At 37.2% G+C, this 14752-nt stretch overlaps 1 protein-coding gene across 1 annotated transcript in view; it reads left to right on the top strand.

Annotated features, from left to right (window-relative positions):
* Positions 1–14752, top strand: part of LOC150091458 (actin-binding protein WASF3-like) — a 192130-nt gene that overhangs the window by 163741 nt on the left and 13637 nt on the right. The window contains exon 6 of the mRNA XM_090368477.1: positions 931–2092. Coding sequence (XP_090224603.1) covers positions 931–2092 — 1162 coding nt within the window. The remainder of the gene's footprint in view (positions 1–930; positions 2093–14752) is intronic.

Raw genomic sequence — 14752 nt, 5'->3', positions numbered from 1 at the left:
TATCACCAGTAGATCGGATCAACACTTACCAGCAATCATCGATCAGATAGGTTTCGAAATAGTTTAAGAGTTGGAAGTTAATGGATTTCCCCTTTACTTTGGAAAGAGTACAGGTAAGTGCAGTTGGGTCATAATTAGAAGGGGGAGGGATTTGTATCCCTTTTTAGGAACTGGCTGGATATGAAATTTCCAAGCATAGGGAAAAACACTAATGGAATAAGAAAGTGTAAAAAAGGTGCGAAATAACAGGAGCAAGCACAGGCTTGGAGAACAACCGTAGAAATGCCATCAAGACCAGTATAAGCATATTCGAGAAGTCATAATTGATTATTTAAATTAACCTCATATCATTCATATGATGTGATGTAACCAAATATGATGGTCCTGATTACCAAACTAACAAAAAGAACATTACAGTAACTGAAAAATCACTTTGCAACAACACAGCAATCTTTCAGTTATTGTCAGTTCCTGTTCACCATTCACCAATAATGACATGTCATCATTGGTGAACTGGAACTGACAAACATTTCTTTATATACTGTATGAGCATGCCACTTCTGTTAGAATCAAAGGAGGTTAGAAGGGAAAGATTGAAAATCAGTCTTATACCCCCACCCCACCCCAGCATTTTTACGTAGCAATTGAAAGAGATTGAAACAGAAAAATGCAAGCAAATAGGAAGGAAGATGAATAAAGTAGTTATTTTGGTAATTCTGGCTTAGTAAAATCTGTATTCAAAATATGTTGATATTCTTCGTAGTCTTAATTCATTATGCATATCTTATCTAATGAATTTTATTCAGTGTATATCAGAGGAATAAAATTTGTTTTTCCTTGATAGCATAGATGCACGAAATATTTAAAGAGAAAATGTAATTTACTTTCATTAATCATAAGAAGTGTTATTTACTTTCTTTCTTCCTTCAGCCTCACCATCGACCAAAGCCTGAAGGAAAGAGACATAAAAAAGTTCGGCAACCACATAGCTCGAGGGAAAGGTACCGTCAAGTGGTAAATACACAAGAGTTTTTGGACAAATCTTCAAACTATTGTCATGTACAGTTTGGTTCAACAGTAGTTACTAGACCTGGTGGTCATCCGCAGTCAGATGGGCATCCTGTAAGACCCAATAGTTTGGAATTACACCCATCATATGGCCTTGGTCAGCAGGCATTATATGTAGAAAGCCCAAAACATCATTATCCTCCTCCTCCTCCAGCATATTCAGAACATCCACTCTCTCCCCAGCATCACTATTCACCTCCGCCATATGCATCTGAATCTCCAGACACACAAAGTACTCCCACATCAGGAACTCCCAGCAGGCATGTTTATCGTGTAAATACCATGAGGCCAACACAACCACCCCCAGCACCACCTATATCAAGTTCATCCGGTTCTAGTGGATCTTCTACTCCAACTGTATCTGGGGGAGGAACTCCATCTAGTGGTGCCGGAAGATATCGACCCCCTGCACATTCGAGGGACAATTTACCCCCACCACCACCTCCTCCTGAAGGTGCTACAGTGAATGGGACCCAAATACCCAACAGTTACTCAGCCCAAAGAATTGCCCAATATCAGAATGGATCTGCTCCTCATACACCATCCCATGTTCAACAAGAATCAAAGCACAGTACTCCTACTCATACTCCTCTTATAGTAAATCACATTCCTAAAGCAGAGAGCAGAGAACCAACGCCAGAGGAGGTACAACCTACGCCTGATGGTCTAGATTTACCTCCTCCTCCTCCTACACCAAAAGAAACTGTTCCAAAAGAAGAACCAATACCTCCATCCCCACTTCCACCACCTCCAGTGAATGGAACTCCTTTACCTCCTCCAGTGAATGGAACTCCTTTACCACCTCCACCACCCCCTATGCCACCAACAGAACTTCCTAGTGATTCTTTAGTGAATGGAGATACTGCAGAAAATCAAGGTCCAGAGGTTGTATCTGTGTCATCAGAATCAGCCAGTACAACATCAAGTGTTAGTAAAGTTAGCGAGAGCACAGATTCAAAGTCAAAGTTACCTCCAATGGCACAAAGTGATGCAAGAAGTGATCTTTTGGCTGCTATTAGAGAAGGTATTTTGCATAATAATAAGCTTTTGTTGTATATTTAGAAAGTTAAATATACTTTTGTATTGTAAATTTTTATTATAATATTTAATTGGCTGTTGTTCTTAGAACCTTTGAATTAATATTGATCTCTTTATATTTTAAGCTGTGCATTAATTAATACAGAGTTCTCAAACTGTGGGTCACAAAATTTTTTTTAAAATTTTGCTTCGGGTTTTAATTTTTTTTTTTTTTTCTTTCTTTTGTTGTAACCTATGACTGTTCTCAGTGAAACACCTCCATAAATTGCAATACATATGTACATTATCATTCTGAGGTTAAGAAAATAGAGTTTGGATCCCCATTAAACACTGACATCTTATCTTTAAATTGGCATTGTCATGCAGCCATCTTCCTTAAGGAAGATTTCTATGTGGAAATTTTTGTGTTTTACTGAATGCTATTAAAATTTACATGATGAAACTTCAGTATTGCAGTCCTCTTGTTTTTTCTATATAGCTTCCTACAGCATGGATTTGCATCACTAATGGTTCTGTTACAACTACGCTAGCTTCCTTTTTCAGTTTTTTTAAAAACCTCACTAAGTGTTTTTGTGTGGAGTCCAAGGCCATTACAGTTTGTTCCTCTTGGCCATCCTCATTCTGTAGTTCCATTTTTCTCGCTCGGGTCTCTATTTGATAGTTTCTTTACAAGAGACGCAAACAACTTAGTATCATCATCCAACTCATTTAAATCTAATTTGTTTAAACCTTTCCATTATGGTCTTTTGACCTCCATAGAATCCTCAAGAACCTCGATTTCCTCAGTGCAATCCAGTTACAACTTTGATGAGTCATTCTATATTGTCCAGACATTATCAATGACCTTAACGCTGTTGCAGTTCTTCCAGGATTCTTTTATTATAGAACATCCTCACTTTAAGTTTCTGTGATGGCTGGGCAAAAACACTTTTGATGTCTATCAGCCTTGAAGATTGCAATTTAATGCTTCATCTGTATGTTGTGACAAGGAGCCAGAGATAGCAAGATCACTTATATTAACACTGAGGTCATCAAGAGAGTTGGATAACTAGAAGATTATTAAGATTTTTTTGGAACTTTGTCTATGTCTTTGGCAATTGGATAAAATACTGGATCCAAATGAATTATCAAAAGCTCCTTGCTTCATTCAGGCTTCTTATTTGCCCTCTGTATATGGTAACTTATTCCTGGTATAAATCCCTGTTTTGGAATTGTGCAAGCAAGTTTCAGTATTTTCCAAAAAAAAAAAAAAAAAACTGTCTTTATGAATGAAAAATTTAATTTTTTGTTGACAAAGATGATTTTCCATCCCTATTTATTGTATTGATTTCTCCTTAATTTGATTGTTCCCTTTGATAATTTTTGCAATTGCTCTTATTTATATAATTTAAAATATAACATGATAATGTACACCTAAACCTCTTTTTATGCAAATTTTTTTTACGCGAATGCAGAGTTACGTGAATTGGGATATCAAAAATAATTTTTTTATGCGATTTTTATTCACTTTTATGCAACCAACCTAAAGTCTAAGTTAGGAAAAAAATCGTAATTCAAGAAAATTCTGAGAATTTTGTAGAATTGCATTCTCGTTTCAATTAAGAAAATTCTAAAGTGCTTAAATTTAAAGAAATTAAAGAATTAAATTAAAGAATGTAAAGTGCTTTTGATTCTTGATAATGCACCTGGTCATCCTGCCATAGAACATCCAAATGTGCAATTTTGTTTTCTGCTACCCAATACCACATCATTGCTACAACCTCTAGATCAGGGTATAATTGTGACTTTTAAAACATATTATGTCAGATGAACATTTCAGTTCCTTTTGAACAAGCTAAATGATGATGAAACACTGTCAGTTATGGATGTGTGGAAAAAATTTTCAGTTATGTATTGTATTGATCAGGTTCGATTTTCGTTATCTGAATTGAGATCAGAAACTATGAATGAATGCTGGAATGCTATTTGGCCTGCATGTGTTAAAGAGAATGCTCCTGTTCCCTTCAATCATACTGCAGAATTCCCCAATATAATAAATTTGGCATGTGAAATTGGCAGGGAAGGATTCGATGATTTTGCGTCGGCAGACATCGAAGAATTGTTAATTGATAAACCTCTTAGCAAAGACGAAATAGTGGAGATTGTTTCTGAGACTCCTGAAAGCGAAGAAGTTAATGATAATGATCAAGATAATCCTACTTTTACTGCTGAAATAATTAAAGAAGGTCTTAAACTGGCCAATAATTTAGGCAATTATTTTGCCCGACATGATCCAAATGAAGAATGTGCTGGGAAGTTTTCACGTGACCTTAAGTTGTTAATGTCTTCATACAGAGAATTATATCGTGACTTATCTAAAGCATCAACACAGCGATTAATAACTGAGTTCATGCCTAAAACTACTGAAACAACCAGTGGTACTTTTGTTCAAGACATGACAAGTTGAGGTGGAAGTCAATGACAATAATGCCATATCTAGTAGTTCTAGTGTTATTACAGTCTCACAAAAATGAAAGCTTTCGCGTTTATTGTCAGAAACTGATAGCGAATAACATACTTTTTATAGAATCTTTAGCAAACAACTGAAATGAATATGTTTTTTTTTTTTAAAGTTATTAAAATTCATTATATGTATGTGTGGTCTCCACGAAATGTAAATAAAAATCTTATGATCCTAACAAATTTAATGTTTGTTTTTTTCATTATTTTGCTTATATTTCAGGTTTGGAACCAATCTTCACTTTTACTATGGAGTCAGTAGTTCTTTTTACTCGTAATTTTTAGGAACGTATCTATCACATAAGAGGTTTAGGTGTATATATTTTTAGAGTCCAAATTTTATATCTCTATGTTTTATTATTATGTTATTTTTTTATTTTATATACAGTACACATCTAAAATAAATTCTTGTCTGTATATACTCATTTTATGCCCCCCCCCCCAAAGAACTCTTTTTTTCTTTTTTTTTTTTGGGCTAAAGGCCAAAACAAAATACTGAAGGTTGTGGACATGGTTCCTTCTAAGCTACATGCCTACACGGCTGTGCAGTGGTTTAGGAAGTGCCACACACACACACTGGATTTTTTTCACTACATTCTGGAATGCAGCTGAACTTGGGCTGCACCCTGGGCCCAGCCTGCTTGGGGTTCCTTCTCATGAAGGCTTTGCTCTTTATGTTACTGGATTGCAAATTATGCGTTATATCTGTTAGGAGCTATATGGGCAAGAAAACTTGGAACAATCACAGCACAAACAATTCAAATAAATTATTTTTCTTGGAAAAATGTACTTTCTTATCCTCACTGATAGATCTCTTTATCTTCTGTCAGTAAGTGCTGTATGGATTATTCTCTGAATGTTCTCTCTGTATTATATAAAATTTGTTAAAACTGTCAAGAATGGTTTCAGAAAGCTAATTTTATATTTCAGTCTAATTTTGCACATTTAATAATGAAATACAAAAATCCAACACTATTATTACATAATTAATAACAATCTTATTTCATGGTTGCAATAATGTTAAATACTGAGGTACATAAACCATCATAAAAAGCAATCCAGAAAAATTTATTACTAAAAATGGATATTTTCAAAAGAAGTCAGTGCGAAACTATATTGTGACGCTAATTTTAAACTTAGGAAGAGCATAACACATAGCTTCCTACATGGTCATGCACAATATGAAGGAATGGCCACAGATGGCCTATGGACAGCAAGTTTTGGTGGTGCTTGTGGACTAGAAATGTTTGAGCCATCATTTATTTTCTTACCTTTATTTTTTATGATGACCCTAACATTTTGTAATGCCCCAGTAATGTATTTTATATTATAAATATTGCTAGTTAATTAGTGTAATTTTTATAAGGGAATTTTTGTGAACAAGAAATGACAGCAGTAAAAGTTTCTCTTTAGCTAGTGACTTAACCAAATATTCATTGCACTTCATTTTTAACCATAGATGCACTTGTACCACCCCTTTCATGTTTCCCTGTATTTTATTCTACTGCAAAAGAGTCCCTAGGCATTGAGAATTATGGTAGAATTTCAGTTTTGCAGTTTCTCTGCCTTACTAGGCTCAAGTTATTTATCCATGCTGAACAAAGCAGAATAACTTTGTTTTTACCTAGCAACTTCAGTCACAATTTCCCAGAGAAGCCAGCGACATTACTTAAACTCTTTATAGCAGATGAAAGTCTAACCCAATTTAGTCATTTGGATCATGAGTTGTAGTATAATTGTTGAAATGTCAGTGCATTAAAATTTGTGTAACCAGTATAGTGCGTATTGCCCTAATTCTTAAGTTAGCTCATTCAAGAGCTGTTTTACAACCAATCAGTGCACTCTATTTGTGAGTACAGGGTGATCATGATTTGCGCATTCCTGGAACAGCAAATTCATGCAGATTAAAAAACATTATCCCACAGAAATACACTAAAATTTGGATGTGTTTCTTAAATGCATAAATAGCTGCCAGTATAAGTTTTTCAGCTTATTTTATGAAGATAAATTAAAAGTAATAGAATTTTTTTATAATTAACATAAGATAAAATTAAATGATATTTGTTACAAAAATTTGTTTACTGTATGAGAAAAAATGATTTTCATAAAAAATTTAGCTGAAAGTTACTTGTATAGTACAGTAACAAAAAATACATATCTAAATTTTAAAAAGAAACCAAACAAATTAAAAAATTAAAATGTGAAACACTGAACTTTATCACTTTATCTTATATCTAGAAGAACTTTGCTTCACAAATGAAGTTGTGTGGAACGCTCACTGAAAAAATTTACAGTTCAGAAAAAATTTACTTCAGAGGAGCCCAAAGAGGAACAACTGTTGGTACCATGGGAGCTTGGCTGTGATGAGCAGGCTTGCTAGTCTAAGTAGAAGGCACATTGAGGGGGAAGGGGATGACACTTTCAATGTTATGAAGAAGGAATCCAGCATCTTCTGTGTCTTGTATTGCCATTTTTGTTCCAGAAGTTCTTCATAACCAGCACCTGCATCCCTGATTTTGCCATGAATTTTAGCCTACAAACAGGCTGTTCATAAGACCTTTTCTGGATTTTGGACACCTGCTCGTCTTCGTGCAACCTGTCTTTCTGCAGTTCCACCAGGTCTTTGTTGGTCAGCTTGTCAACATCAGATTGGTATTGGTATTAGTAGTGGAAAATGATGCAAAAAAGCAAGCTTATACAGCATCAGCAAAAAAACCTTCCCACATCATCTGCCCATCCCCTCCAATAATTTTTCTAGTTCAAACTACCCACTTCCACAACAACAGATGGAAGTTTGTTAAAACATCCATTTGTTTATTGGCCCTGCTGGATGAAGGCAGGCCTCCACATATTAATTCTGCAACCATCCTTCCTAAATTTCTCATGTGCATAATCCGAACAAGAGGAAGAATACCATCAGCATTGAGTTTGTTCAATCCATTCAAAGCCTTAAACACCTCAATCAGATTACCTCGCGGGTGCCTAATCTCCAGATGCTACAGTTTGCCAAACTGAAGCATTTCTTGGTAACCCCACTCTTTTGTTCCCTTCACCAATCCCGTTGCTCTTCTCTGTTCCAGCAGTTCTACATCCTTTATAAAAATTGTTTCCAGACTTGAATACAGTACTCTAGATGCTGCCTAACAATTGCCTTGTACAATTGGATAATCACCTTCTTATCCCTACTAGCAGTGTTCCTGTACATCAGTGGTGTCCAACCTTTTCCATTACAAGGGCCATATTGAAAGTCAGATTTGTTTCGTGGGCCGCACTGAGTGATTCGAGAAAAATTAGTGTGTTACATTTTCCCTATGCTGTTATATGTAAAAGGAAGTTTCTGTTTTCTTGTTACCATGTTTTATTTTCAGGCTATATATAAAAAATAGAAATTCCCAACACTTTTATCTGTCAGTGATTTGTTTTTTATATTTTATTAAAATTAAAAAAATATGACTGACTTTTGTTTTTTAAATACTTGACTTTTTTTTTTTCTTTTTAAAAAATACCTTACTTTTGCTTTTAAATGTTCACTTGAGAAAATTTGCAGCCTGAAGAGGATCACTGCTTTTCAGTATTAAGGTGAATAAATAAATATAATGATACCCCTAAAATGAAAAATATTCAAAAATTTTATTACATAGAATACACAACATTTACTGAACAAAACTTAACATTTAATGAGATGATTGAGGCTAAATGTTTTTAGATAATTGTTCAAAATTTTTTGAAAATTTGTGATGCCAATTCTCAATACGGAATGAAGATGCTCATCTGCTATTCTCTTTCTTTTTAAATATTTATTTGATTTCATGTGTGAAACAAAGTAGCCATTTTCATGGTATTTTCTTTTATTAGTGGAAATCTTAAGATGGGAGAGCCTTGTAGAATACAAGTAGTTTATTTTCGCAGTCCATCTACTTATTTTTAACCAAGTTTTGGCTTGAAGATCAATAAATTCAGATTGCGAGCTGGGATTGAAGTTTTCAGCCATAGAAGTAAATGGATTCTCAAACAAGCTTATGTCATGGGATCTCATATCAGCAAATTGACTTTCAAATTCGTCAAAAACTAATTGTAATAACAAGAGGCAATGGTTCTTTGGAAATATGTGTTTTTCTGTTAGCTCGGTACAATATTCAATACGAACTAAATTGCCTTGCTCAATTTGGGAATTAAATAATAACAACGTATTCTGAAATGATTTGATGTCACCATACAAATCAGAAACCAATTTTCCTTTACCTTGTCGTTTTAAATTAAGAGCATTTAAAGGACTAGAAATGTCTGTAAGAATTGCAAGATCAAACAGCCACTCCATATTTGATAGTTGTTTTATTGGTTTCCCTTTTTTCTGTCATAAAATTATCAATTTCATGATGCAGTTTAAAGAAACGATATAATACTTTGCCACGACTAAGCCATCTCACTGCCCCATGTAAAATTAGCTTTTAAAAACGTTTAACAAATTCATCATCGCTGAGCAGTTTACTTTCAAAGGCGATCAAATGTAAAACTTGATAACTGGCACTTACAGCAGATAAATTTCTTGACCGATACGTTTTCAGTGTGTTTTGTTGTTTTCTTAATTCTAATATCTTCTACTCTTTGCATAATTTTTTGTCAAGACAAACTACAGTATGTTCTTTAAAAGTGATACAGTATCCTTACTCAACAAACATACTGCTTTTTTGTTGTACTCAGTGAAGAAATAGTCTTCGGTCCACCATTGATTAAAAACACGACAATTGAAATCGATGTTCCTCTTTCGGAACAAATTCAATACAAATTAATAATAATTCAATAAAATTAACAAGTTATATCAAAATAGTATAATTTCACAATATGAAAAGATTGATGCATACATAACTGTATTTAGCATACATATGACTACATTGGACAACATGTACACGTTTGATACAGTTGAGCTCAACGCTTGCATGCCTGTACATGCAGTGGCACGACTCTCTAAAATGCTGTTTTAGTTCACTTTCCAGGCAGGCCATATAAAAATTATTTGCCGGCCAGATTCGGCCCACAGGCCATAGGTTGGACACCACTGCTGTATATCATTGACTAAACCCCATGAACTGTCCGGGCAACCTGTCTGTACTGCTCAGAGAACTTCATATCTGACTGCACCCTCAGGTCTTTTAAATTTTCCACTACCTTGAGTGTAGCACCACACAATTGATGCATTACTCTGGGATTACTGCTATCCGTTTCAGTATTTTGCATTTGTCAATGTTAAATTTTAATTGCCGTTTCTCAGCCCATCTGCCTAATATTTCTAGATCTTGTTGCAGCAGCAGCATATTGTCATTGCTGTCATTAACCACCCTACCAACCTTTGTATCACATGAAGATTTAGACATTAAGCCTGATATACCTTCATCAATATTTAATACATACACAAAACAATAGATCCAGCACTGAACGGTGGAGGACTCCACTAATAACATTAATCCACGAAGAGCAATAGCCATTGATAACCACTCTGTCTTCTGCTACTCGACCACCCCTTTATCTATTATCTTTATCTCTTTATCTTTATCTATAGCAGTAACTTTCCCTTAATGCCCATTGCTCCAATTTGTACAGTAGTCTTTTATATGCAATAGCATCAAATGCCTTCCTGAAATCCAAGTATATGATATAAAAATTATTTTTTACATACAATTCCTTTGTTACTGCATCATATAGGGTCCAGTCACATTATGACCACCCCCAATGCAGACACGTCCAGCGAATCATACAGCGCACATGTCACGTTCATACACAGCAAGCATATAAGGCTTGTTCGGCATCCATGAACACAGTAACAGCCTCTGTCATGGGCAAAGCACACGACCTATCAGATCTGGAAAAAGGCATGATCATCGGCTATCGGACCAGGGGTGCCAGCGTTTCCGAAACAGTGGACTTTGTGAAATGCTCACATGCGAAAGTGGTGAAAGTGTATCAAAACTGGACGAATGCGGCAGTTTTGACAACCCGATGTGCCAGTTGTGGAGCCCCATGTGCCATTGATCCCAGATATGAATGTCGGCTGAAACGGTTGGTCAGGACTGATCGACGTGCTATTGTTGCTCAACTGGCCGTCCAAATGAACCATGGGGCCACCAGAAAGGTCTCCAACATGACAGTGCAGTGAACCCTGTTGCACATTTTCAACACACTATTTCTCGCATTCATTCCCTCATCCAGGCACACACTTTTAAACCCTTACCTTTTACACCCCTACACAACCCATTTCACTCAGACTCCATAGTCATTTGCTAATTTTACTCAATTTCCACATTTACTCTTTCAGCACTCACCCCTTCTCACACACCCAGAGGCATAAATTATCATTCACTCACCCTTCCTAGCATTTTCTTTCATACTCTCACCTTTACATTCACTCCACTTCTCACTCATACTAGCATACTTCAGAAACCTGCAGCTTACTAGTTTTTTCCAGCTGACAGGTAACCCTGGCTGCATGTCTATACCAGTCTCTTTAAAGTCCTTTCTGTGAGGTTGTCACATTTCGGTTGAATGTATGCTATAATGAGGGCAGTACCAGCCTGCCTTCATTGCCATCAGTCACATTTGGTTATTTTCTTACCTCTATGGTCCACTGGCAATGACCCAGGGGAATGGCATGAACTCTGGTAAAGTCCGGGTAATTTCTGTCAATTCAGGTATGTGCGGTCATGTAGAGATTTTGTCATTCACTGGGGATGGAGAGGGAAATGGGCTGGTTATATATTTGGTCTATTGATTTGCTACAGGGACTGGTTGAAGAGCCTGTCTCTGCAAGATTTGGTAGATTTCAAAAATGGTTTGAGCATAGCATTAGCAAAGGCATATGATGCAAGAAAGCAAGCTTATGCAGCATCAGCCAAAAAAAAAAAAAAAAAACACTTCCATTTCACCCCTCCGTTCGTTCGAAATGCCTGTCCAGCTGAGCCTTAAATTTATTTAGGCTATCAACTTCCACAACAAAAGATGGAAGTCTGTTCCACCAACCAACTACCCTCTGGCTAAAGGCAAATTTCGGCATATCTGTCTTTCCTCAATTTGAATTTATGCCCTCTCAGGTGAAGCGGCATCTCCGTAGCCAGGTGGGGAGGAGCAGCAGTGCATAGCACACGCTTCTTGATTAGACTGGGGTTCGAGCCTGTCACCACCAAATACGGAGGATGCGGAAAGGTCAAGGGAATGACCACCGCATATTCCCGGAGCAATATGGCCTTAGTTGCTAATGCTCCTAAAAACCAAACAAACAACAACAAACAACTCTCAGGTGATTATTCTGAGCAAGAGGCAGAATCCCATCAGCATTGAGCATGCTCAAACCATTCAAGGTTTTATACACCTCTATCAGATCACCTCGCCGGTGCCTAGTCTCCAGACACTGTAATTTGCAAAACTTAAGCCTTTCTTCGTAAGAGCAACACTTTGTTCCCTTCACTAACCTTGTTGCCCTTCTCTGTACTCGTTCCAGCAGCTCTACATCCTTCTTGAAATGAGGCCTCCAGACCTGTATACAGTACTCAAGGTGTGGCCTGACCATTGCCTTATACAAGGGAATAATCACCTCCTTATCCCTGCTAGAAATATTCCTGTATATCATTGATAAGACACCATGAGCTACTCTTGCCGCCCGTCTGCACTGCTCAGAGAACTTCATATCTGCCTGCACAATTACCCCCAGGTGCTTTTCATTGTCTGCCACTGTCAGTGTAGTACCACAGAGTTGATACGTTGCTCTGGGGTTGCTGTTTCCCATATTTAGTACTTTACATTTGTCAATGTTAAACTTCATTTGCCACCTCTCGGCCCATCTGCTCAACCTTTCCAGGTCCTGTTGCAGCAGTATAGCGTCAGTAGTGTCCTTAACAACCCTGCTAACTTTTGTATCCTCTGCAAACTTGGACATTAAGCTTGATATACCATCATCAATATTATTTATAAATACAAAAAACAATAATGGACCCAACACTGAACTCTGAGGGACTCCACTAATAACATTAGTCCACGATGAGCAGTGTCCATTGATTACCACTCTCTGTCTTTTCCCCCTCAACCACCCCTTTATCCATAACAGCAATTTGCCTCCAATGCCACACTGCTCCAATTTGTGCAGCAGTCTTCCATGTGCAACAGTATCAAAAGCCTTTCTAAGATCCAAGTATATAATATCAAAGTTATGCCCTGCATCCAGTTCTTTTGTGACTGCATCATAGTATCCAATCAGTTGGCCAGGCAAGACTTCCCCTTAACAAAACTATGCTGTGTCCGAGCTATAACTGAAGTATTGTCTAGATGATCCTGCAGTGCTTCCGTTAAATTTCCTGGAACAGAAGATAAACTCACAGGTCTATAATTACTTGTGTCAGCCTTTGATCCTCCTTTGTGAATTGGGGTCACATTTGCACATCTCCAGTCTATGGGTACCTCCCCTGAGTCCAAGGAAGCTCTCATAATTATGGCTAAGGGTTTGCTTACTTCCTTTGCTGCCTCCTTTAATATAACTGGATAGATCCCATCCACCCCAGGTGCCTTTCTTATGTTTATCTTCAACAATTTCTCCTCCACTTTACACTCAGTTATTACAAGATTATCTAGCTTACTGCCAGAGTTGAATACACCTCTGGCATTCCCCTCACTGAATAACTCCTCATGTGGAATGTCGATGCAAAATATTCATTTAGTTTGTTAGCTACCTGAGCAGGATTATCAACGGTTGAACCATCGATATCAAGTGGATCAATCTGATTCATTCCCTTCTTTCTAGAGTTTACAAAAGTAAAGAACACTTTGCTGTTTTTGTTTGCACCCCTTGCCAAAGATTTCTCGTAATCTGCCTTTGCCTGCCTAACCTCTTTTGTAACTTGGTTACAGATCAACTTATATCTATCATAGGCTTCTGTGTCACGTGTTAATTTATATGTATCCCATGCATTTTTCTTCTCTGATTTGTATGTCTAATTAGTTCATCTGACATCCATTTAGGCCTAAACCTTGAACAATATTTCTTAGTTGGTATATAAAGCCTAGTAGCTTCCAAGATATGTTCTTTGAATGCTTCCCATTTTGAATTTGCTGTTGGTGACATCATCAGTTGGTCCCACTGTATAGAATTTAAATACTGTCTCAGACCATCGTAGTCGCCTTTACGAAAGCAATAACCCTTCCCTTTACCCCTGATGGTAGTTACCCCTTTGAGTAAATCCCACTTCAGCACACTGTGATCACTGCCACCTAGTGGTTCCGCTATCTGCAGATTCTTAATGCATAAAGAATCACTACTGATAATCAAATCAAGAGTATTACTCCCTCTAGTTGCCTCGATGTAGGAAACAATCATCCAATAAATCCACAAAAGCCTTGCTGGTGTGTGAGTGACCAGCCCCCAAATTCTAGTCAATATCTGGGAAATTAAAATCTCCCATTATAAGACTCTCTGATTTACTGGCCCACTCTATTTCCCTGTACAGTATCTTATTATACTCGTCAGAGTCATTAGGCCTATAGCACACTCCTACTCTCAATTTTGATCTCCCAATGCTTATGTCACACCAAACTGACTCGACACTGCACTGTCCAGCGATGTCGACTGGCTTCACTTCCTTGGATTTTATGTATTTCTTAACTAATAGCATAACCCCTCCTCCCTTCCTATCCAGTCTATCCTTTCTGTAGACGTTGTACTCCCCAAATTCCAGTTCTGCATTCCTTATATCTGTGTGACACCATGTCTCTGATATCCCAACAATATCCGCCTTTGATGCTTTAAACAATACCTCAAATTCATCAAATTTATTTACCAAACTCCTAGCATTGGGCCAGGTGGGAAGGAGCAGCAGTGCATAGCACATGCTTCTTGATTAGACCGGGGTTCTAGCCCGTCACCACCAAATACGGAGGATGTGGAAAGGTCAGAGAATGACCACCGCATATCCCGGAGCAATATGGCCTTAGTTGCTAATGCTCTTAAAAACCAAATAACTAACTAACTAACCTAGCATTGGTGTACACGCAAGTATACATGCACCTGTTCTTTTTCTTAGCTACCCTAACACAACCCATGTGTTTACTTGTACCACAATGACTCCCAACAGTCTCTGAAATATCCTGCAACTTGTTTTCCAGGCTTCTG

This window comes from Mastigoproctus giganteus, chromosome 1 (assembly GCF_048544385.1).
Source record: "Mastigoproctus giganteus isolate SK-2022 chromosome 1, ASM4854438v1, whole genome shotgun sequence".
Taxonomy (NCBI): Eukaryota; Metazoa; Arthropoda; class Arachnida; order Uropygi; family Thelyphonidae; genus Mastigoproctus; species Mastigoproctus giganteus.
Note: the sequence above shows the minus strand (reverse complement) of the source record. Positions and strands in the feature narration are given on the sequence as shown.